The 24,113-nt window shown below is 39.8% G+C and overlaps 2 protein-coding genes across 7 annotated transcripts in view; one reads left to right on the top strand and one right to left on the bottom strand.

The window, feature by feature from the left end:
* Nucleotides 1-6,071, top strand: part of CENPJ (centromere protein J) — a 43,468-nt gene extending 37,397 nt beyond the window's left edge. Inside the window, exons 12-17 of one of the 2 annotated variants that reach the window (XM_050766798.1) lie at nucleotides 3,433-3,497; nucleotides 3,695-3,805; nucleotides 4,621-4,761; nucleotides 4,839-4,923; nucleotides 4,998-5,118; nucleotides 5,741-6,071. In XM_050766798.1, coding sequence (XP_050622755.1) covers nucleotides 3,433-3,497; nucleotides 3,695-3,805; nucleotides 4,621-4,761; nucleotides 4,839-4,923; nucleotides 4,998-5,118; nucleotides 5,741-5,933 — 716 coding nt within the window. In that variant the 3' untranslated portion in view covers nucleotides 5,934-6,071. Of the gene's footprint in view, nucleotides 1-2,727; nucleotides 2,841-3,432; nucleotides 3,498-3,694; nucleotides 3,806-4,620; nucleotides 4,762-4,838; nucleotides 4,924-4,997; nucleotides 5,119-5,740 lie in introns of those variants that run through there. The other variant, XM_050766799.1, reaches the window with a different exon arrangement.
* A 2,301-nt stretch (nucleotides 6,072-8,372) lies between these two features.
* RNF17 (ring finger protein 17) overlaps nucleotides 8,373-24,113 on the bottom strand; it is a 112,636-nt gene continuing 96,895 nt past the window's right edge. For all 5 annotated transcript variants that reach the window (XM_050765914.1, XM_050765915.1, XM_050765916.1 and 2 more), the window contains 8 exons: nucleotides 23,630-23,755; nucleotides 22,411-22,470; nucleotides 19,839-19,955; nucleotides 17,514-17,682; nucleotides 14,058-14,193; nucleotides 11,142-11,331; nucleotides 9,022-9,129; nucleotides 8,373-8,568 (listed from right to left, as the gene is read on the bottom strand). In XM_050765914.1, the coding sequence (XP_050621871.1) occupies nucleotides 9,031-9,129; nucleotides 11,142-11,331; nucleotides 14,058-14,193; nucleotides 17,514-17,682; nucleotides 19,839-19,955; nucleotides 22,411-22,470; nucleotides 23,630-23,755 (897 nt within the window). In that variant the 3' untranslated portion in view covers nucleotides 8,373-8,568; nucleotides 9,022-9,030. The remainder of the gene's footprint in view (nucleotides 8,569-9,021; nucleotides 9,130-11,141; nucleotides 11,332-14,057; nucleotides 14,194-17,513; nucleotides 17,683-19,838; nucleotides 19,956-22,410; nucleotides 22,471-23,629; nucleotides 23,756-24,113) is intronic.

The following is a 24,113-nucleotide window of genomic DNA, read 5'->3' as shown; positions in this document are numbered from 1 at the left end:
CTTATTCCCCCAGTTAATTTCTGCCCTGATAATGGCCCATGCTTATTTTTTTAAATTCTTTTACCATGTTGTGTTCATAAATTGATATACTGGTTTAGCATCCCAAATCTGAAACTTTCTGAAGGCAAGAATGATGCTCAAAGGAAACATTCATTGTAGCATTCTGAATGTGGATTAGGGATGCTCAACCAGTAAGTATTTGCAAATATTTCAAAACTTGGAAAAAAAAATGGAGATCTGCAACACTGTTCGCAAGCATTTTGGGTAAGGGACACTCAAGCTTGTGGTATTGTTTCATATTCTGTGTGTCCTTCTGCAATTTTTCTCTCAATACCGTATGACTTACCCATCTTCACACACAAACCCTCCAGTGGATTGATTTTAGTAGCCATAGAGATGGCGTCAGCATTCCTGCTGAGGGGCAGGTAGGTTTGATGCTAATGAGGAGGGCTGCAGAGCGTGTCTTGATCCTGTGGCTTCTCTAGGATACATGTGAAGAGGAAGATGCCGGGCCGTGTCAGCTGGTTTTCCCTTTGCTCTGCACCGTGGTGGTACCAGTTTTTTACTGTCAGCAGAGTATGCTCTTCATACTTGCAAACACTTGATCTGGCCAGACTTCAAAATTCTGGCCAGTTGATATAAAATGATGGTTCATTCCGTGAGCTGGTAAGGCCCTGTGAGCATTTTTTACATTCAGTCAGCATTTGAGGTTCCCCTTTTGTGAACTGCCTGTGCCTTTGTCCATTTAAAATTTTGGATGTGTGTGTGTGTGTGTGTTTTCTCCTTATAATTATTCTGCATACTAATCCTTTGTCAGTTACAAGGACTGCTAATATTTTCTCCTAATCTGGGTTCAGTTTTTCAGTTTGTGTTTTTTAACGTTTTTCCTTGTAATGTTGACTTTACCAGTCTTTTAAAATAGGTTTTGGTTTTCATGACTTTAATTCTTCTCAATCCTCAGGCCGTAAGTACACCATTTTCTTCTGTGCGCTTTTGCATTCACATCTGAGTTTTTAATCTGGAATTTTAAAAAAATTATTTTCATGAAATAAATTTAGAAAAGATATATGCAATTTGACAATTACAAAGCAAATACTTGGGTTACCACCACCTGCTTAAAGACATAGATTAGTGGCAGCCCAGAGCTGCCCTCCGTGGAGTCCATGGCTTCTCTTCATGGCATACTCATGTTCTCATGCTCTGCTTCATTGCGCCCTCAGATACTGTGGTTTTTTACAAATGGAAGATTTGTAGCAACTCTGCACTGAGCAAGTCTGTTGGTGCCATTTTCCAATAGCATGCGCTCACTTTGGTAGTATACATTAGCAGTCCCCAGCCTTTTTGGCATCAGGGACCAGTTTTGTGGAAGACAATTTTTGCATGGACTGGGGGAAGGGGGATGGTTTTGGGATGATTCAGCATATTAAATTTATTGTGCACTTTAATTCTAATATTATTACATTGTAACATATAATGAAATAATTTTGACTCACCATAACGTAGAATCAGGGGGAGCCCTGAGCCTGTTTTCCTGCAGTTAGATGGTCCCATCTGGGGGTGATGGGAGACAGTGACAGATCATCAGGCATTAATTAGATTCTCACAAGGAGCCCCCAACCTAGATCCCGCGCACATGCAGTTCACAATAGGGCTCTTGCTCCTGCGAGAATCTAATGCCGCTGCTGATCTGACAGGAGGCGGCGCTCAGGTGGTAATGCGAGTGATGGGGCGCTGCTGTAAATACCGGTGAAGCTTTGCTGGCTCGCCCACCCGCTGCTCGTCTCCTGCTGTGTGGCCCAGTTCCTACAGGCCCCAGACCAGTATATGGCGGGGCTTGGGGCCCCCTGGTATAAGTGGTATATTTTTAACCTACATATATTGCAAATAAGTATCTTCTCCTGGTTCATGGCTTGTCTTTTTGCTCTTTATAGTATCTTTTGATGAACCTACATTCTTAAAGTAGTTCACTTTCAGCTTTTCCCTTTGGGCTGTGCTTCTTAGTTCTTTCCCTCTCTTGGGGTCATCAACATCCCTCCCCTAGTACCCACCCAGCTATTCCGGCACTGTATACCCCCTAGCTTCCTCTGTCCCCACTTTCCAAGGTGGGTTCACACAGTCCTCTGGACAGTGTGCTTGCACCTGGAGCCTGTCCATGCCCACGGTCACCTCTCCTTATCCTGCCTAGTTGGTGGATACTTGGGGTTCAAGTTAAAGTTAGTTCATAATCAGCCTGAGAAGAATTAAATTTGATATACAGTGGCTTTGCAGCCTGGTTCTGCCTTTTATTAGTTGACAACCTTGGCAGGTTATTTAACCACTTAGCCTTGGTTTTCTTGCCTATAAAATGGGAATATTATTCTAGTCTTTTCTGTAGAGGTGGTTATGAGAAATGATGTCACACAGCTTTAGTCATAGTTAACTTTGCACAGATAACCTCTGGGGGTGAAGCTTGACATTCTTGTGTCATCCCAAACAGAGCACTCCTGCTGTCCCCCAGAGCCTTGTCTGCCATCTGCCCCTTGGCTCAAGCCCAGACGCCTGTGTACTCTGAGTACTTTTTCTGTTATCCTTCACCATCCACTCCCAGCAGTCCCTAGACTGATCCTTCGGATGTTATTTTCTGGATCTGTTAGTTACACTGAATCATGAAATTGCTGATGTGTGGCAGTTTGGGACCTACAAATCAGTCGTTTCCCGTGGTGTAATGGAACCATTCCTGTCTCACAGGCACAGCACAGCCGCCTCACACGCCCGGCAGCTTGTTGGCTGACCGCCTGCCTTCGCTCTCCTCCTTCAGGCCATTCTCCTGTAACATCCAGCTCCGTTACACTTTTTAACATGTAGGTCAGATTCTGGCACTTGCTCGAGACCCTTCCAAGTTGAGTGTTTACAATATGAATTGGCACATAGGATGAAAATACTGGCACTTCAGTGTATTTTGAGAGATTCACCTCACTTTGTTGTTGGTGGAGGTGTGTTTATTTTGTAATGTATGTGTTGCTGGTACAGTATGTGATTGGTGTGCTGGTCATATTATAGAAAGTTTACACCACAGCCACAAGGGCATTTATGTTTTAACTAAATATCCCATTATTTGGTGAAGCCAAATTCCACAGGTGTTAGATGCCTTTTATCTGCACCTTACACCTTGTGATTGTCTCTGAAATACATTTGGGTCTGTCTGTCAGGCTGTTTGATCACCTGTCTCTTCCCCAGGATTGTAAACTCTGAGAACAGATATTGTCTTGGACATCTAGGACTTGAGTACCTGTGTCAGAGAACTACAAATTAGTAAAGAAAAACATTAAGACATCCTTAACTAATGGATAAAGAACAGCAGTTCACAGGATATGAACTAAGGAAATGTTTGATCATACTAGTAAAATTTTCAATTAACTGTTAAATCTAACTCTGACAATTTTATTCTAATAGGCAATCCACCTCGAAGATCCAAGTCTGCACCTCCTCGTGATTTAGGCAATTCGGATAAGGGACAAGTAAATCTGTTTTTATATATTCAAACATACATTACTCAGGCTTGAAATCAATGTGTGAATAGACTTAAGTTTCTAAGCCATAAGTAAAAGAGTTTTTACTTAACATTATGAATGTTATATTTTGTAAACACTAGTATCAGAATCTGGCTTCGGAAGTAAGAGGAGGTTTTAGCTGCTAAAATGTCTTGTGCTTACAGGCTGCCTCTCCCAGGGAGCCACCTGAACCACTGAACTTCCCAGATCCTGAATATAAAGAGGAAGAGGAAGAGCACAACACACAGGGAGAAATCAGTCATCCTGATGGAAAGGTTAAAATTTTTTTGAAATAATGAATTCTAAAAAAAATAAACATTGGTTAAAATAGTTGAAACACATAGAATCTAAAATAAGGGCTCTTTGGATAACTTGCCTTTAGATGCCATTTCTCGTTCAGAGATTCAGCAAAAGGAGGCATACAATCGCTGTATGATTTTTATTCTTACTCCAAAGCCTTTGTAATCCTTGGCACTTCTTAAAAGCTTCAGTTCATTCTAGGTCTTCCTTTCTTGCAGCCTTTCTTACACTGATCCTGAATCGGGGGCCTCTCTCCCCGTCTCCAGCCAACACAGTTTTATTCTTATGCTTAGGAAAGTTTCTTAGTGGGAAAACTGCCTGGGGGTTCCAGCTAAAGGGAATGAGGAGGAAAGGGATATATACAGGTTAGAGGTGATGAGGGAATTTTTCCCTCAGGTTTATGGAAAATTTACTTTTCAAATACCCTAAACTGGTCCATTTCTATTGAAATTATAGGGTTAGAGTTCACTGCTATCCTTGAGGAGTGACAGAAGGACAAAGAGCAACAGTCAAAAGTAGTAGTTAGACTTTCCTGTACGTCTACTTTAGGGTAACAAATCATTGATAAGGGAAGGTTTTCTTTTTTAGATGAATTCCAGCTAATACATGGAAAAGGAATGAGAACATTAGAAAATCACGAGTTTGCTACTTCTGATGAAATAAAGGATCTTTTGAGGGAATGTTTTACATTTTATTACAAAAAAATTCAAAATCGGCAGTTGGGAGGAGAATTAGGCATATCTTGGTCAGGAGAAAATCTTCCTTAGGTGACAATCTTGTGTTTTTTTAGGTGGAAAAGGTTTATAAGAATGGGTGTCGTGTTATACTGTTTCCCAATGGAACTCGGAAGGAAGTGAGTGCAGATGGGAAGACCATCACCGTCACTTTCTTTAATGGTGATGTGAAGCAGGTCATGCCAGACCAGAGAGTGGTATGTGTCCAGAGGCGTTCTCCTCCACAGCTTAACCATCTCGGGAGAAAAGGCAGACTGACTGTGTGTCTTTACAGATCTACTACTACGCAGCTGCCCAGACCACTCACACAACGTACCCGGAGGGACTGGAAGTCTTACATTTCTCAAGTGGACAAATAGGTACAAACTTGTTTCACCCTCTCATTAAATTCTTCCCTTCCTTCAAAAAATATTTATTGTAACTTTTTAAACAGAAAAACATTTCCCAGATGGAAGAAAAGAAATCACGTTTCCTGACCAGACTGTTAAAAACTTATTTCCTGATGGACAAGAAGAAAGCATTTTCCCAGATGGTACAATTGTCAGAGTACAACGGTATGACAGCATTATGTTCAATTGTCAGAGCACAACGGTATGACACCATTATGTTCACAGAAAAACCACTCGGTGTGACAGCTGTTCACTGTGCTCAGAAGGTGCCCCAGCCTTGCATTTCTGATGACACACAACATCCATATTAGGGGGTTCAGTTTGAATGAATGTCCCATAGGCATGTCAAGCAGTCAACTTGATGCTTTTTCGTTCCATTCTTTCAAAACAGATTTTAAGTTTGATCATGCCCCTTCCCAGGAATGGCTGTCTTCCCCACCTGATACAGAGCAAGCACTCAGATGGTTTTTAAATGTGTGAAAGAAGGGCCCATTTTCATATAACAAACAAGAGGAAGAACACAAGTTTAAAAAAATCCCTAAGCATTTTGTGGTGAAAATATAAATGATTAAAACAAGCTTTTAACAGGTACATGTAAATGCTAATCTGATAATTGGAACTAGCACCATGATGAAGCAGAACCACTGAAGAAAATCACAATTGTACAGGGGAAAGAACCAAGGGATGTCTCCAGAAGTAGCTGCCAGAATCAAAAGGCTACTTTTCAATAGTTTTCCTGTTGCCTATTTTCTATTTTTTTAAAGAAATTCTATTTTAAATTTTACAGTGATGGCAACAAACTCATAGAGTTTAATAATGGCCAAAGAGAACTACATACTGCCCAGTTCAAGAGACGGGAATACCCAGATGGCACTGTTAAAACCGTATATGCAAACGGTCATCAAGAAACGAAGTACAGATCTGGTCGGATAAGAGTTAAGGACAAGGAGGGTAATGTGCTAATGGACACGGAGCTGTGACGATCCCTGTGTGATCATGAAGTAACAGTAACTGATTTTTCTTGTTAAAAAATGTACATTTATTGTGGATTCTGTTTAATTTATTGTGTATGTGTGGGGAAAAGATTGGATTCTAAAATAAATGTTTATCCTGTGGCATCTTCATTTTTATATTCTTTGAAATGCAATGATAGCTGTCATTTATAATTCACCTACCCTGCCTTTCAACAGAGTAAGGAAAGCATTTTTACTCTTTAGAAACTGTGTACAGGTTTTTACAATAAGTGGGTGTGTTTATTGGTTAGAAATGGCTATAAAAACCAAGAAGTACAGGAAGTACATTACATACATGTCCCACAGGCACATCAGCCATAGAGCACTGGACTTGCACAGAAAGTGTACTCAAGGAGTAAACACGTCTCTGTAGCCAAAATATTACTATGTTCAGTTAGTACCAAAATTAAAGCATTTGATCTACTACACAGGTTCATTAGTTATAATAGAATGGGGAGTTACAACAGTGGATGAATATAAATAGGTCACATACAACCAGTAGTAATCATAGTGGGGAGAAAAGTTATAACAAGGCAGACACTGTAATGTCTCAAAATGGGACACCTGAGAGGAGAAGGGGCATGAACGATGAGTAGCCGGTGTTAACCCATGGACCTCCACTACCTTCATCTTATCACAGTGAGATTACTGTAGCCTCATGGAGGCAAGATGTCCCTGAAGGATGGGCAAGTCACCTACTTGTAAATTTATATAATTACAGATTGGTCTAGATAGACCTTACCTGTCACATATACCATGAATCAGGTTTTGTTAATGAAATCTATCAATTCCAGGTGACTTAACAATATGAAAAATAAAACTTTTCAAAGAAAGTACATATATGTATATAATCTATCTCAGAAGAGGTAAGGGTTTTTAAATGAGACAAAAAGCACAAACCTTAAAGGAAAACATTGATAGGCCAGGCATGGTGGCTTATGCCTGTAATCCCAGCACTTTGGGAGGCGAAAGTTGGCAGATCACTTGAGGTCAGGAGTTCGAGACCAGCCTGGCCAACATGGTGAAACCCTGTCTCTACTAAAAATACAAAAATTAACTGGGTGTGGTGGTGCATGCCTGTAATCTCAGCTACTTGGGAGGCAGGACAATCGCTTGAACCCAGGAGGCGGAGATTGCAATGAGCTGAGACCATGCCACTGCACTCCAGTCTAGGTGAGAGTGAGACTCTTACCTCAAAGGGGGAAAAAAAAAAAAAGAGGAAAAAATGTTGCTAAATGAGTGAACATTTCTGTCAAATGATATTACAAAACGGGAAAGGCAAGCCCCAGACTCGAAGACATACAACGGATCAGGGATGATTAGAATGCATCGTTTCTACAAATCAGTAAGAAAATTGCAAATAATTCAATAGAAAAATAGACAAAATATGAACAAGCAATAAACAAGTGACAGAATGGTCACCAGCTAATAAACCAGTGAATGCATATTCAACGAGATAACGCAGTGAGATACCTTTTCTTACTAATACCACTGGCAAAAGTCTGGCGACACCAAGTGCTGACACGGAGCTCAGACAACCAGTGGTGGGATAAATTGGCAGAATATACTGTTCAGAAAGCAAAAAAGTAGTTGGAAAGTAATTGTAAAAGTAAAGTAACCCCATGACCCAGCAAATTCCATCACTATGTATATGTACTAGAAAACTGCTCATGTATACAAGGCTCCTAAAGGAATATTTATGAGAAAAAAACTGGTAAAGGAGTATCAGGATAAATTATGTGCACGGATGGATACAGCAGTAAAAGTGAATTGAGTTACACATACCAACATGGATAAATAGCAAACAAAATAGAAAATAAAAGATGATTGTGTGACAGCAGATACATTAAAAAATACACAGAGCAATACTGTATCATTTATGGATGCATTCATATGTAATAAAATTATATAGACCTTTATATGAATGATAAACACCAAATCATAACAGTAGTATTTACCTCTTAATATGGTTGGCTGTGGTCCCACCCAAAATCTCCAATTGTTCTCATGATAATGAGTTCTGACAAGATCTGATGGTTTTATAAGGGGTGTCTCCCCCGCTTTGCTTTGCATTTCTCCCTGCTGCCACCTTGTGAAGAAGGTGATTTGCTTCCCCTTCACCTTCTGCCATGTTTGTTAAGTTTCCTGAGGCCTCCCCAGCCATGTGTATCTGAGAGTCAATTAAACCTCTTTCCTTTCTAAATTACCCAGTCGCAGGCAGTTCTATCAGTGTAAGAACATACTAATACACTTCTACAGAATGCAGGGAGAATGTGCTTGGGAGCAGCTTTTTCATACTAATGTCTTACTTCTTAAGCTGAATCATTAGGTATAAAATGAATAAATTTTTTTCATGTGTCTTAGCTATTTCATTTTGAAATTATGGTAAAATAAAACAAGCAAATGTTTGGAAGCAAACATTTATTAACTTTTTTTTTCCACACAATTCCTAACAGCTCGATATGTAAAAATGAGGAGAGGTAAAGCACTATTGCTGAACAAGTTAAGAAGATTAAGCCTGAAATAGTCTAAATGTAAGACATAGTCTAAACATAACAGAAAACTTTCTTCTAAGCTTCTATAGATGCTCTGCACTGTATACCTGAAAAACAAAATGTGTTATTTTAAACCTTTACTTAATGTAAATGTGCAAGTCTAGCTGAATCATTCCTTATGGACAAGATTAAAAAGTTAGCTGGCTACCCACGTACTTCAGTAACTTGGTATGAGGATGGTGGCTGCTCAGTAGTTCTGTGTGCTTAGCGGGTATTTATGTGCTTTACTTACAGTGCCCACTCTCTCCTGCTGTCCCCATGTACCCTGGTACTGTGAGAGTCATGACAGCCCATCCAAACGTCCTTACAGATAGGGGCCTCTTTGATACTAGTGCTGACTAGGTGAGAAGGCCTATGAAGAAATCTGGAAGAGATTCTTGGGGAGCGTTGCTGTCATTCCTTTGAGAAATCAAGGAAAATCCATGGATGCTTTTCTGATCAATCTAGCATTAATCTCCACTAATCCCATGCCTTATGCTATGAATAGAACAAGAACTTACACTTAGGCGTTATTCATCTTTATCTGCAAGCCCCATTTCTACTAATGGCATATGAACTGGATGCTGCTCTTCGTCATATAATGTCACTATCTGTTCTGGTGCTGGAGCCTAAAATTAAAAGATACAGTTGTCAAGAAAACAGTAATGACTTGGCTGCCTTTTCCCTCTCACATCTGGCCATTCACACAGGTGGAAAAAGGCGTTCTCTCAGGGGCCTATTGATAATTTTATACTCTATGCTTCCAAAAGGCATCTGTGGTGGTTTCTTGCAAAACCCCATTCTTTCCATTCTTCTGCTCTATTTAAATTCCTTCTCACAAGGTTTTCCTAAATGAAGCCAGGGGGCTTTGCCACCACCATCCCTTGTTACAGGTCATTTGCATTCCACACAAAGCATTATACCTTTATGCATAAACTGACAGTGATGGTTAATATTAGTTGTTAACTTCGCTGGATTGAGGGATGCCTCGATGGCTGGTGAAGCATTTCTAGGTGTGTCTGTGAGGGTGTTTTCAGAGGAGACTGGTGCTAAATCAGTGGACAGAGGAAGACCCACTCTCCATGTGGGCAAGGGACATCCAGTTGGCTGGGAGACAAACAGGCAGAAAGGGGGTTCTCTGCTCTCCTTCCTGAGTAGGGGACACCTTTTCTCCTCCTCCCCTCGGACATCAGCCTCCAGATTCTTTGGCTTTTGGGCTGTAGGACTTGCACCAGTGACCTCCCAGGGGCTCTTTGGCCTCGGACTAGCAACTGCATTGTCAGCTTCCCTAGTTCTGAGGCCTCCAGACTGACCCAGGCTACCAGCTTCTCTGGTTCTCCAGCTTGCATACAGCCTATCATAGGACTTCACCTGTGATTGTGTGAGCCAGTTCCCTTAATAAATCCTCTCATATATCTATGGTTCTGATTATCCTCATATACTCACAAGATTTTGAATATTAGAGAAGTGAAAAAATACATATCTATAAGAAATACTTGCCCTGTCTGTATTTTCACTAGGTTGAGAGAAAGCCTGGATGAGCTAGTCATACCACTCTGCACATGCAATAGCATATATACAGGGATTTTCAAAAAGCACTTTCCAGGAACCATGCTGACTGATTATGAGCTCATCTGTGTCATAGCCAGTGTGTCAGGAATCCCCAAATCGTGGCACCAGGCAGGAATCACAAAGGAGGGAAGCAGGTTGAGCTGCACACCAGCAGTGAGGACTAGGTGAACTGAACGTCACGTTACACGTTCCCGTCTAAGGGGCTGTTGCTACGCTTTCAGCTGACTGCCATTTCAGGGGGATGGGAAGACCCAGGATTCCTAGTTTTTAGAATATCTAATCAGGGCCAGAAATACAGACTTCTTGGGTAAGATTTCCAATTTTAAAACACTATGCTAAATAAAACAAGGTACAGGCCAGATTCTGTCTGTGGGCTACTGTGACATGCTGAGCCTCAGAACAAGAAAACATTTACATGAAACAGTCTGGAGTTTTTTAGTTGACCTTTTGATGCAGGTTCTACTATATCAAATAATTCAAAAGTAGTACAATTATGAGACTAGTACAATTAGTATAATTCAAGCCTTTCTATAATGACCAGAACTACCATTCTTTCCCACGCTTCTTTTAGAATGCAGGTGAAATGCCACGTTCCTGTTTTACTTATTCAGTTAAATACTTGAGTGGCTTCTAAGCAGCAGCTCAAACACCCTCTCCTGACCTCTCCAGATGCAAATAATCATTTCTTCTCACACTTCCCCCACCCACAAAGTTAGCTATAGCTCTGTTATAGTACTTATTTCATTCAACCTCACACTAATTGTTTGCATATTTGTTTCCCTATTATAAATTAATTATGGGATAGTCATCTTGAGCATTTTATTAATTACATAAATGATATTTTATATCACCATAGGGGTAAGCAGTTTGTTAAACATAAACTAAGACATTTTAACAAGCCTTAAAATTAAGCTTTATATGTATATGTAAAGCTATACATATAAACTATATCCTATATAGCTTTATATGCTTTAGTATACTCTTGCATGTAGACATTGCATAGAAACACTTGACAAAGTGTGGACACAGAAATAGCTTTACAATAATTGTGGCTAGTTGAGACACTTACCATGGACACAGCATAAAGTTGTTTTCCTTGAAGACAGTCTATCATAGCCCACAGTGCCTCCATACTCCATTTGGGACAATATGGTATTCTTGTCTCCCCTAGATCCCTTAAGGGAGGTTTAAACCCTGCCAAGAGAACCTTTATGGCTCGAGCTGGATACCGCATAAGATGAGGAGGAATTTGGCACAGTCTGTCACAAAAGAAATTCTTAAATTAAAATTCTCTTCCAGCTGAAACTATACAATTCTTAGAAAGAAAGCATAAGGGAAAAGCTTTGTAACATTGGATTTTACAGCGATTTTTTTGGATACGACCCCAAAAGCACAGGAAATGAGAAAAATCAGATAAAATGGATTTCTTAAAAAAATAAACTTCTGTGTATCAAAGGATACAACAGAGCAAAAAGGCAACCTACAGAATGGGAGAAAACATACATAAACATGGACATTAAAGATCTACAAATGACCAACGAGCACATGACAGGATGTTCAACATCACTAATCATGAGGGAAATGCAAATCAAATCCAAAGTGAGATTCCACCTCACACCTACTAGATGACTACTATAAAACAACAAAACCACAAGTGCTGGTGAGGATGTGCAGGAACTGGAACCTTTGTGCTCTTAGTGAGAATGTAAAATAGTGCAGCCACTGTGGGAAAGAGCATGGAGGTTCCTCAAAAATTAGGATAGACCATATGATCCAGCAGTTCCATTTCTGGGTATATACCCAAAATAACTGAGAGAAGGTACTCAAAGATATAAATGTACACCCACGTTCATAGAAGCATTATCCACAAAAGCCAAAAGTGGGCAGCAACCCAAGTTCCACCTTCCAGGGAAGGGATAAATGAGATGTAGTATACACTGTATGAGGGGGCTTCAAAAAGTTCATGGAAAGATGAAATTAAGATGAAAATAAAAAATGTAAACTTTATTTCTCAACATAAGTTCCATCAAGACCATGACACATTTGTAAGCTATGATAACAGCCCTTTAGTCCATCCCTTAAGAACTGAGGGTCCTGGGAATATAACCATGTCAATGTGATCTTTCTTACATTATTAACTGGAGAAAAATGGGTGCCCTTTAAATACTTTTTAAGATTAGGAAACAAAAAACAATCTAGAAAGGGCCACATCAGGACTGTAAAGTGGATGCCTAATGATTTAGGTAAAACTCTTGCAAAATCGCCCTTGTTTGATGAGAGGAATGAGCAGGAGCACTGTGGTGGGGAAGGACTCTGGTGAAGCTTTCCCAGGCGTTTTCCTGCTAAAGCTTTGACCAACTTTCTCAAACACTCCTAAGAAGAAGATGTTGTCATTCTTTGCCTTTCCAGAAAGCCGGCAAGCAAAATGCCTTCGGCATCCAAAAAAGAAAAAACAAATGGTTGCCATGACCTTTGCTCTTGACCAGTCCATTTCTGACCGGACCACTTCCGCCTCTTGTTTTCACTGTGCCCTGCCTTCAGGATCACACTGGTAAAGTCACGTTTCATCTGCAATTGCAGTTCTTTGAAGAAATGCTTCAGGGTCCTCATCCTGCTTGTCTACAGTTTCCACTGAAAGCTCTGCTCCTCTCTGCAGCTGACCTGGGTCCGACAGGTTTGGCATCCACTGAGTGGAGAGTTTCCTCAGCTCTTTCAGTCCGCATTGTATAAGCTGAACCAACTGAAACGTCTTTGCTGTTGGCTAGTATTTCTGCTGTTGTCAGTCCTCTTCAATTAGGGCATGAACAAGATTAATTTTTTTTTCCTCACAAATTGATGTGGAAGGACTACTGCTACGGGCTTCATCTTCAACATCATCTTATCCCTTCAGAAAACAAGTTATCCATTTGTAAACTGCTTTCTTTGGGGCACTGTTTCCATAAAGTTTTTATAAAGCAAAAATGGTATCACCATTCCTCCACCCAAGCTTCACCATAAATTTGATGTTTGTTGTTGTTTCAATATGAGCAGAATTCATGTTGCACTTACCCTTTTTAGTGTCTCAAATAAGATCCTGTTCAGACATGTTAGAACAAGTTAGCACAATTTTGGTGAAAAATTTTTGAAATCCATGCAGTTTTTTCATAGTATGCATTTTCCATGAACTTTTTGAAGACCCCCTCATATATATAATGGAATATTATTCAGCCTTAAGAAGTAAATTCTGACACATGCTACAACATGGATGAATCTTTAAAAATTATGCTATTGAAATAAGCCAAAACAAAAGGACAAATGCTGTATGAATTTACTTATATGAGGTACCAAGAACAGGCAAGTTCAGAGACAGGAGACCATGGGTTACTAGGGATTAGGTGAGAATGGACTATGATCTTATTATTTAATAGGTACAGGGTTTCTGTTTGGAATAACAAAATTGTTCTGGAAATGGAAAGTGGTGGTAGTTGTATAACCTTGTGAATGTATTTAATGCCAGTTATTATACTTAAAAATAGCTAAAATGGGCCAGGTGTGGTGGCTCACGCCTGTAATCCCAGCACTTAGGGAGGCTGAGGTGGGGGGATAACCGGAGGTCAGGAGTTCGAGACCAGCCTGGCCAACATGGCGAAATCCCGTCTCTATTAAAAATATAAAAACATCAGCTGGGATGGTGGCAGGCACCTGTAATTCCAGCTACTAGGGAGGCTGAGGCAGGAGAATCGCTTGAACCTGGGAGGCGGAGGTTGCAGGGAGCCGAGATTGCATCACTATACTCCAGCCTGAGCGACAGAGCAAGACTCCATCTCAGGAAAATAAAAAAGCTAAAATGGTAAATTTTATGTATACTTTAACTCGATAAAAATTCCCAATTTATAAACAGCCTTAGATTAACCCTTTTCTTTTAAAAGAGACAAAATATTCTCAATAAGAAAATTATTTTTTAAAAAAAGAAACCTAATTCAACACCCCGACATTTATTTTCAACCTGTTTAATGTCAGCTTTGCAGTTGATCCATAATCAACAAATTGTACTAGGATAGATAAAGGATTAAATTCTTTAATGGAAACAATCTTCGCTCTATACCATAAGCCATCATCATATTCTGCAAGGCAAGGCATTTCTGGAAAGACAGAAAAAGGGAAAAAGTCATATGGTCTTTTATTAAATATTTTTAATCCAAAGGAAATCAGCATATCAAAGGGCTACCTGCACCCCATGTTTGTTGCAGCACTACTCACAATAGCCAATATATGGAATCAACCCAGGTGTCCATCAACAGATGAATGAATAAAGAAAATGTGCTGATTATATACACAATGGAATACTATTTGGCCATAAAAAAGAATGGAATCCTGTTATTTGCAGTAACATGGATGGATCATTATATTAACTAAGACAAGCACAGAAAAACAAGTATCGCATGTTCTCACTCATATGAGAGCTAAAAAAGTGCATCTCATGAGGATAACAAGTAGATTAATGGTCACACGAGGCCATAAAAGGCAAATATACATGTGTTTGGGGTTGGGGGATGAAGAAGGTTGGTTGATAGGTACAAACATATAGTTGGAAGGAATAAGTTCCAATATTTGATAGCAGAGTAAGGTACCTAGTTCACAACAATGGATTGTATATTTCAGATTAACCAGAAGTCTTGAAATGTTCCCAACACATAGAAGTAACTGCTCGAGGTGATGAATACCCTATTGTCTTGATAATTACGCACTCTATGCATGTAATATCACATGTACCCCATAAATATATACAATTATGTATCAAAAATGTTTAATACAGAAAAGTACAAAGAAGAAAATGTAACAAATATATGCTCACCATCCAGAATTAAACACTAAACAGTTGGCCTTATGTTGGCTTCTCTTTCTCTGTTCGTATTTTGTAAGTCTTTGTTCACTAAATAAAGGCACTTCTCCCATTCTCAGTTGCTAGTTCTTGTATTCTTATTATGAGCTTATTAGCTCATATTGCCACTGCCCCAACTTCTGATACTCCCCTAGTCTCTTCTAGCGTGGGCCATCATCTTTGGCAAAGGATGATAACTATTTGCTGTTCCTGCCTTCCATTCTGTCCTCCCGTTCATTTGCTGTGGGACCACCAGAATTAAATTTTTAAAAATGCAATTACATTGCTCTTATTTAAAATTCTTTAATGGTACACCTTAACTGCCTGTAATATCAAGTCCTTATTACAATTTACAGGCGTCTTCAGTTGTTTGTTCTCCCAAACAACTTCTACCACATTTCCTCAATGAGTTACCTAAACAGGATTACTTAAAATTTTGATCCTTCTATTTAGCTTATGACTATCCCCCTCATCTAGAGTGTTTTCCTGAGCCCTTCTTTTTTATGATGTTTATCATAAACATCAAGAAAACATTCTGACAGTTTTTAGGGTATTCATTGCCTTGAGCAGTTATCATTCTTCTTTCAAAGCCCAGCTCCAACATGACCAACAAAGCCCTAACAACTGATCACTGCTTTCCCTGATTCTACAGCATTACACACACTCCTTTAAGAGAAGCTATTCTTTTCATACTCTACTTGGTTTATCTGTCTCTTCTCTGCTTAGAGCACTTGTTCTTGAGTGCAGAACTGTTGTTTGTATTCCTAACATGGTACCTGACACAAGCTCAGTAAAAAAAAAAAAAAGTGTACTAATGAGTGCTAGGCTTGAGTTAAACTGTGGAAAAATTAGTACAGTATACACTTCCCTTTGTACATCCTTAGATTTCAGAGTGATGGCATGTGCCTCAGTTTCCTATCTTGTTCTACTTCCTTATGTCATACGCTTTTTATGTAATTTCACAGAGAATTCTATTTGTGGGCAAGTGACATTGAAATACATGACTAATGAATAAAGATTTTTATTTCAAGTGATTTTAATTAAAGAGTTATAGACAATTTCTTTCATATATAAATTCATCAGGGCCAGGAACGGAGGCTCATGCCTTTAATCCCAGCACTTTGGGAGGCCGAGGTGGGCAGATCACCAGAGGTCAGGAGTTCGAGACCAGTCTGACCAACATGGAGAAACCCCATCTCTACTAAAAATACAAAATTAGCCAGGCGAGGTGGTACGTGCCTGTAATCCCAGCTACTTGGGAGGCTGAGGCAGGAGAATCGCTGAACGTGGGAGGCACAAGTTGCAGTGAGCCGACACTGAGCCACTGCACTCCAGCAGCCTGGGCAACAAGAGTGAAACTCTGTCTCAAAAAAAAAAAAAAAAAAAAAAGTCATCAGTGAAACAATAAAGAATCTCATCTGGGCCAGGTGCAGTGGCTCACGCCTGTAATCCCAGCACTTTGGGAGGCCGAGGCAGGTGGATCACAAAGTCAGGAATTTGAGACCAGACAGGCCAAGATGGTGAAACCCCGTCTCTACGAAAAATACAAAAATTAGCTGGGCATAGTGGTACATGCCTGTAATCCTAGCTACTCAGGAGGCTGAGGTAGGAGGACTGCTTGAGCCCAGGAGGCGGAGGTTGCAGTGAGCACCACTGCACTCCAGCCTGGGTGACAGAGCAAGACTCATCTTTAAAAAAAAAAGGCTGGGCAAGTTGGCTCATGCCTATAATCCTAGCATTTTGGGAGACCAAGGTGGGCAGTTCACTTGAGTTCAGGAGCTTGACACCAGCCTGGTTAACATGGGGAAATCCCATCTCTACTAAAAATACAAAAATTGGCTGGGCATGGTGGCATGCACCTGTAATCCCAACTACTTGGGAGGCTGAGGCAGGAGAATCGCTTGAACCCGGGAGCAGGAGGTTGCAGTGAGCCGAGATCACATCACTGCACTCCAGCTCGGGCAACAAAACAAGACTCTGTCTCAAAAACCAAACACAAAACTCACGGAATACTGGTAAGACATTAAGATGATGGTTTTCCCTTTGCTAGAATATCAAGAATACATCCCTATCACATACTGCAGTAACCAGACACATTTTCCTCAGAGGAGAGCCACACACATTTAATAAAGATGGGAGGAATGGACTGAAAAGATGAAAGAGTAGAAATGTGACCTGACAGAACAGGTCATACTTTGAGCCTCCACCTCACGATTATCGTAGGTGGCTTGTAATTAAAATGATGACCATTAAGGTCTGAATGACAACTCTTCCAACTTCAGCTACTGATAACCTCAAACTCAGAAAATAATCTTTATGCACTTTTCCAACACCGTCTCATTTGTGCAACGTGAACGTGCCCCCCAAGGGAGTTTACTAATGTCTCTTAGTTCACCTTCCTTATCTAGAAAATGAGAAAGAGGTCATCTTCTGGGTATCTCGAGGATTCCAGGAAATCATGCATGTAAAGTGAATACAAGACAAATATCAACATTAGAGATATCCCAAGGTCATCAGCCCATTAAAACAAAATCCAAGTTTTATTAAGTATCCTGTTTCATTCAAATGTACTAAGTATACCTGTTCTAAAATCCGTCAGAGGAGGAAGTGCCTCTACCTTCTTATTAACCCTCTGCAGTGCTTCATCAAGGCTCTCGGATTCTGATTCCCCGCTGACTCCACTATCATCTGTGTCACTATGCTGGTTAGAGTGGTTACAAGTTTCTATAGAATCAAGGCAAATATACACCTAAGTGGGGAGAAGGAAAGGAAAACTTTCAGATTCTGGAATTTCAAGCATTTATGTGGACAAAATTACTGTGGCAGACAGCCTCCAGGGATGCCCCCAGAGACCTCTACACCTCCTGATATTCACCTCCTATTCCTTCCCACATCCTACCACACTTATCTTGTGATCAAGACAACACGATTAGGCTGGGCATGGAGGTTCATGCCTATAATCCCAGCACTTTGGAAGGCTGAGGTGGGAAGATCACTTGAGCTCATGAGTTCAAGACCAGCCTGAGTAACACAGTGAGACCGCATCTCTACTAAGAATCAAAATCATGAGGCTGGGCGCGGTGGCTCACGCCTGTAATCCCAGCACTTTGGGAGGCCGAGGGGGGGGGTGAATCACGAGGTCAGGAGATCGAGACCATCCTGGCTAACATGGTGAAACCTCGTCTCCACTAAAAATGCAAAACAAAAATTAGCCGCACGTGGTGGCGGCCGCCTGTAGTCTCGATACTCTGGAGGCTGAGGCAGGAGAATGGCATGAACCCGGGAGGTGGAGCTTGCAGTGAACTGAGATCGCACCACTGCACCCCAGCCTGGGAGACAGAGCAAGACTCTGTTTAATAATAACAACAGTAGTAGTAATCATAATTAGCTGGGCATGGTAGTACACACCTGTAGTCCCAGCTGCTCGGGAGCCCAAGGCAGGAGGAATGCTTGAGCCTGGGAAATTAAGGCTTCAGTGAGCTATGTTTATGTCACTGCACTCTCCAGCCTGTATGACAAAACGTGTCCTCTATCTCAAAACAAACAAACAAATAGAAAAAACCACACAACTATAGTGACAGTGTGTGACTCCTGAGACTGGCATATAAGGACATGTAGCTTCTGTCTTGGTAGAGCTGTCCCAGGGATTTCATGTGCCAGGAAGCCACAGCCATGCTGCAAGCAGACAATCGGAGAGGCCACAGGCAGGAAACAGAGCCTTCCAGGTGGTGCCATGTGAGTGAGTCTTTTCGAAAGTGGTTTCTGCAGCCCCTGCCAACATCATGGCTGCAACCTCCTGAGAGCCTGAGCTAGAGTGTGCCTAACTCAGCATCTCCCAGACTCCTGACCCTCATGTGTGTTTGTATTAAGCTGCTAAGTTGAGGGGTAAATTGTGATGCAGCAATAAATAAGCAAAATTACCAAAACCAGCAATAGTTGTTTAGCAACTACATACAGCATAACATGCTACTTACTCTGCTCTCTGATGAAATTAGAAAGCAAATCCTTCCCCTGCCTGTGAGAGAATGGCCTATGAAGGAGCTGCTGAAGCTACTTATTTCTTCCTCTCTCTGTTAGCCAAGGACAAGTAATTGAACTTTCAGTGCCTTTATTCATCATTCAATCAATATTCACCAGGTGCCTAGTATTACCAGGCGCTACTCTAGGTTCTGGGGATACCTCAATGAACAACATGGAGCTATACCCTAAGGGGAGGCAGACCAACCTAGTTAAGTGGGACACAGCGTCAGCCAGGTGGTTAAGTGGAAGAGTTCAATGCGGGAAGAGGAAGGAAAGCAAGATGTTTAAGATTTCATAGATAGGCCGGGCGTGGTGGCTCACGCCTGTAATCCCAGCACTTTGGGAGGCCAAGGTGGGCGGATCACAAGGTCAGGAGATCGAGACCATGGTGAAACCCCGTCTCTACTAAAAATACAAAAAATTAGCCGGGCGCGGTTGTGGGCGCCTGTAGTCCCAGCTACTCGGGAGGCTGAGGCAGGAGAATGGCGGGAACCCGGGAGGCGGAGCTTGCAGTGAGCCGAGATCGCGCCACTGCACTCCAGCCTGGGCGACAGAGCGAGACTCCGTCTCAAAAAAAAAAAAAAAAAAAAAAAAAAAGATTTCATAGATAGAAACGGTTCCACCTTAAAAATCTAAATATCGGATATAAGCATAACATTGAATAAAGCAGCATAACACTGGGAACCCAGTAGGTCCTTAAAAAACACTTGCCTTAAATATTAACAAATATCTGAAGAGGGTATTATAGGGTGGGGCAAACTAGAGATCACGAATTTGCAACATTTGAAATCAGGAAGATAGAGAAGTGAAGAGTCACTTCTGGTGTTTAAGACCAAGATAGATTGTTATGTTTTTAATCACCAACTAATCATTTAGATCACATACTTCATTAGGTGAGACAACGTGCTTGACTTGAACAGCACAGAGTTCTCCTGGGGAAGGCAGAGATGAAGACAAATATGGTGGTAAAAGAGGAGTGTCTGTTTCAGACGAAAGCAATTCCTAAAACACCACAGAAAAATTCAAATTTCAGAATGAGGATGAAAATCTATTACATTATAAAAATTCATGACGGTGCCAATTTAGTTTTCAATTAGCAGAAAGCAAGCTCTCTTAAATACTGAACACCATAAAATGATTTTGTTACAGTAGGACCAAAATGTGATGACAATCAAAGATCTTTAGTATTCTTTTGTCCTCTAATTCTAAAGCGTTTTGTGCAAAAAAATGCATGTATGTTTATTGATATGCATATTATCTACACATACACATACAATTCTAGAAGAATAGTTAATAGTAACTGCCACCAATGAGGGCTGCGGTGTTTGAGGTGCAGAATGAGGAACAGATCCCTCTTCCTTTTATACATTTTTGCAGTATTTAAGTACTTTCTAATAAAAACTAAAATAATACATGAAATGCTAAAAGAAAATTTAAGTTAAAATCATCAGAATGGTGGGCTTTCTCTTAAGCCCCATGAAAGCATAAGGAATACTACAGTTATGTGATTCCCAAGACGACCATGGCACCTAGTAACTGTTAAAAGCAAATGTGTATAAAAATGTGGTGCATGTTTTTCTGCAAATACAAGCAATATATTTATTTATTTATTTATTTATTGAGACTGAATCTCACTCTGTCACCCAGGCTGGAGTGCAACGGTGCGATCTCAGCTTACTGCAAGCTCTGCCTCCTGGGTTCACGCCATTCTCCTGCCTCAGCCTCCTGAGTAGCTGGGACTACACGTGCCTGCCACCACGCCCAGCTAATTTTTTTGTATTTTTTTTTTTTTTTAGTAGAGACAGGGTTTTACCATGTTAGCCAGGATAGTCTTGATCTCTGGACCTTGTGATCCACCTGCCTCAGCTTCCCAAAGTGCTGGGATTACAGGCGTGAGCCACCGCGCCCGGCACAATATCTTCATAAAAAGTTCTTATTCTTCAAGAATAAGGTAATTATCTTAAGTAAAACCATCATATTCAAATTTGTAGGTTAATTTATTACTATTTAATGTTTTCAAACTGGTAGACAAAACAAAAAAAAGTTTGAACCTAGGAAAATTCAGCAAAAAGTGATCAGCCACTGTTGAAATTTGTTGAACTTTTTAAGTAAGTAATAGGCAATTTACAATAAGGTTATGTTATTTTCATAAATTACAAAGGTTTACTTAAGTAAACTCTTCCTGCACAAAAAAAGTCCAAGTGATAAAAGAAAACAAACAGATAAACTGGACTTCATCAAAATTAAAAACTTTGGTACTTGAAAGGACACTATCAAAAAAGTGAAAAGAAAGCTGGGTGTGGGGGTCCATGCCTTTAGTTCCAGCTACTCTGCAAAAAGGCAGGAGGGCTGCTTGAGGCCCGGAGTTCAACACCAGCCTGGGCAATGGAGCAAGACTCTCTCAAATCCGTTAATGTGAAAAGACAACCCACAGAATAAAAGAAAATATTTGCAATCATATATTTGATAAGGTACTTGCATGCATAATTATAAAGAACTGTTAGAGCTCAACAATGAAAAGATAAATAACCCAAATAAAAATGGGGAACTGATTTGAAGGGATTTCTCAAAAAAAAAAAAATATATATATATATATATTTATAAATGGCCAATAGGTACATGAAAAGACGCTCAACAATACTAATCACCAGGACAAGCATATCAAGTCGACAATGATATGCCACTTCACGCCTATCCTAAAATGGCTAGAAAAACAGATTACAAGTAGTAATTTGGTGAGGAAGTGGAAAAAAGGGGGTCCTTACACACACCCTACTGGCATGCATGTAAAATGATGCTGCCACTTTGGAAAACAGTCTTGGAGATCTTTAGAATGTTAAACATAGTTACCATAGACTCAGTAATTCCACTACTAGGTGTATACCCTAATGAAGGGAAAACAAATGTCTACATAAAAACTTGTACCTGATCAGACAGTAGCATTACTCGCAATCACCATAAGGCGGAAACAATCCAGTGTCCACCCACAGATGAAGGGTAAACAAAACATATCCATCCAGTGGAATGTGATTCAGCAATAAGGAGTGAAGCACTGTTACACACAACATGGATGAACCTTGAAAACGTTATGCTAAGTGAAAAGCCAGTGACAAAGGACCACATATTATACGATTCCATTTATATGAAATGTACAGGATAAGCAAATCCATAGGGACAGAAGTCGTGAAGTTAGGGAAGGAAGAATGCAGAATGACTGCAGCTGGTACAGGGCTTCTTTTGGGGGGTGTAAAATGTTCTGGAAATAGATAGCGGTGATGGTTACAAAACAGTGAACAATATTGAACACCACTGAACTGTATATTCAATAGGTAAATTCTATGATACATCAATAATATTTCAATAAAACGTTATAAAAGAAAGCTCTTTCTGTCCTGTATCAGATCCTTTGTATTAATGAAGTGTCCAAAGTTTCCAAAATACTTGGATTGTTACTTACCTCAAACCTTATTTCCCACTGTTCCTCTTCATACTTTCTATCATGATCTGATCTTGGTTTCTGAAATAATATAGTATTGAGTAAAATCACCTTTAGCTGTATTGTTTTAAGGTACTTTCCGTATTTCATCCCCACAAAAACTGGGTGCATTTTCTTGTTGGTATTCATTTGTTAATTTCAGATCAATTACAGGAAAATCTAATGTTCTGAATAATCTCACCATCTTAAGTTTTCAACAATCAGAAACTTCAAATGTATGTTAACACATGTATGTCAATGCTAATTCATTTATTGTAAGAGTGGGAGGTCTTACCTTTCCCTTTAAAATGTTCACAGTGAATAGTACAACTAGAACAGAAAGACTAAGTAATCTTTATAAAACTTGTTTAATAACGGACGGAACCTCTTTTACACACACACACACACACACACCCCCACTCACCCACAACCACACCTCTGCTTTAAAGAAAAAGCTGGCAGTGAGGATTACAGGTACAAAGTTATAGCACAATTTCTATTTGAGAGAAGAAAGTAGTTTTCTTTATCCATGGAACAATGTTTGGTTGTGTACTATCACCAAAATGAATATTAAAAAGTCTAAAAAGTAGACTGCAACTCTAGAAATAAAAATATCTTGTGATATAAAATATAATGATGCATAATCTATTCCTATAAAAGATTTATAGCAGCTTGAAATGTGAAACCATATCTTGTAACAGGCTATAGTTTTTAAAGCACTAAACCACAGAAGCACCAGGCAAGGAATGAGCCAGTAATGGAAGCTAAGTTCAAAATGTGCCTCTGGGTTTCCTGTGAGAAGGCAAATGAGAGAAATTTTGTAATACATGGCTTTTGTGTCAAGTAAAAGGAAAAAATATTTGACCTGGAGCAAGAGCCCTCTTCTGGTATTGAATTCTATAGAGATTTTAGAACGTGCATCCCTACATTCAAACAACACTTAATAGCATGGGCATCACGCTAGGTTTGAAGGTACAGAAACACTGATTGAATCTTAATGTAATTAAAGTCTTTTACAGGACACTTATAAAGCATGACACAGTCTTATTTATCTTTCTCAGCAAAAATGTGTAAGTCCTCTAGACTCTCTTAATAGATCAGATATGTAGAATCATATTTAAGACATAGTGTAAGACAAAATGTGACATTTTAACTAGTCTGTTCTACACTTTAGATTTTTATAGAAAAATAGTTCACTTACTTCTTTCAACATCTCCTCAGTATGTTCAGAAGTACAGTATTTATAGTATGCCATAAAATAAGAAAGTGACATTCCATCAAAATAGAGGTGAATAGACAATTTCTCCCACGGATTTTTAGGTAATTCCTATTTAAAGTTCAATAAAGGTTATTATTATAAAAATAAACTCCATTTGATGACATTTTTATAGTCAGCAAATATTAAATTTAGCTTCTGACAATATAACAGTATTAACTAGACAGTTTGGCTAGTGACTCATTTCATAGAATTTTCTTCCTGGTATTTTGACATGCTATAAGGGAGTAATACTACTACTTTGGTTTATGTGACATACACTTACAAGTCCATAGAGTTTTCTAGTTATTCACCACAAAATAACTAAGTTATATATAATCCCAATTCCCAAATACATCGCCTTTAGATGATACTAACAAATTACACTACGTAGAAAGAGAAAGAAAAGGTTACGTTCAGAGGTGGAGAA

The sequence above is a fragment of the Macaca thibetana genome, chromosome 17, assembly GCF_024542745.1.
Source record: "Macaca thibetana thibetana isolate TM-01 chromosome 17, ASM2454274v1, whole genome shotgun sequence".
Classification (NCBI taxonomy): Eukaryota; Metazoa; Chordata; class Mammalia; order Primates; family Cercopithecidae; genus Macaca; species Macaca thibetana.
The sequence above is the reverse complement of the archived record's forward strand: the minus strand, read 5'-3'. Positions and strand labels throughout refer to the sequence as shown.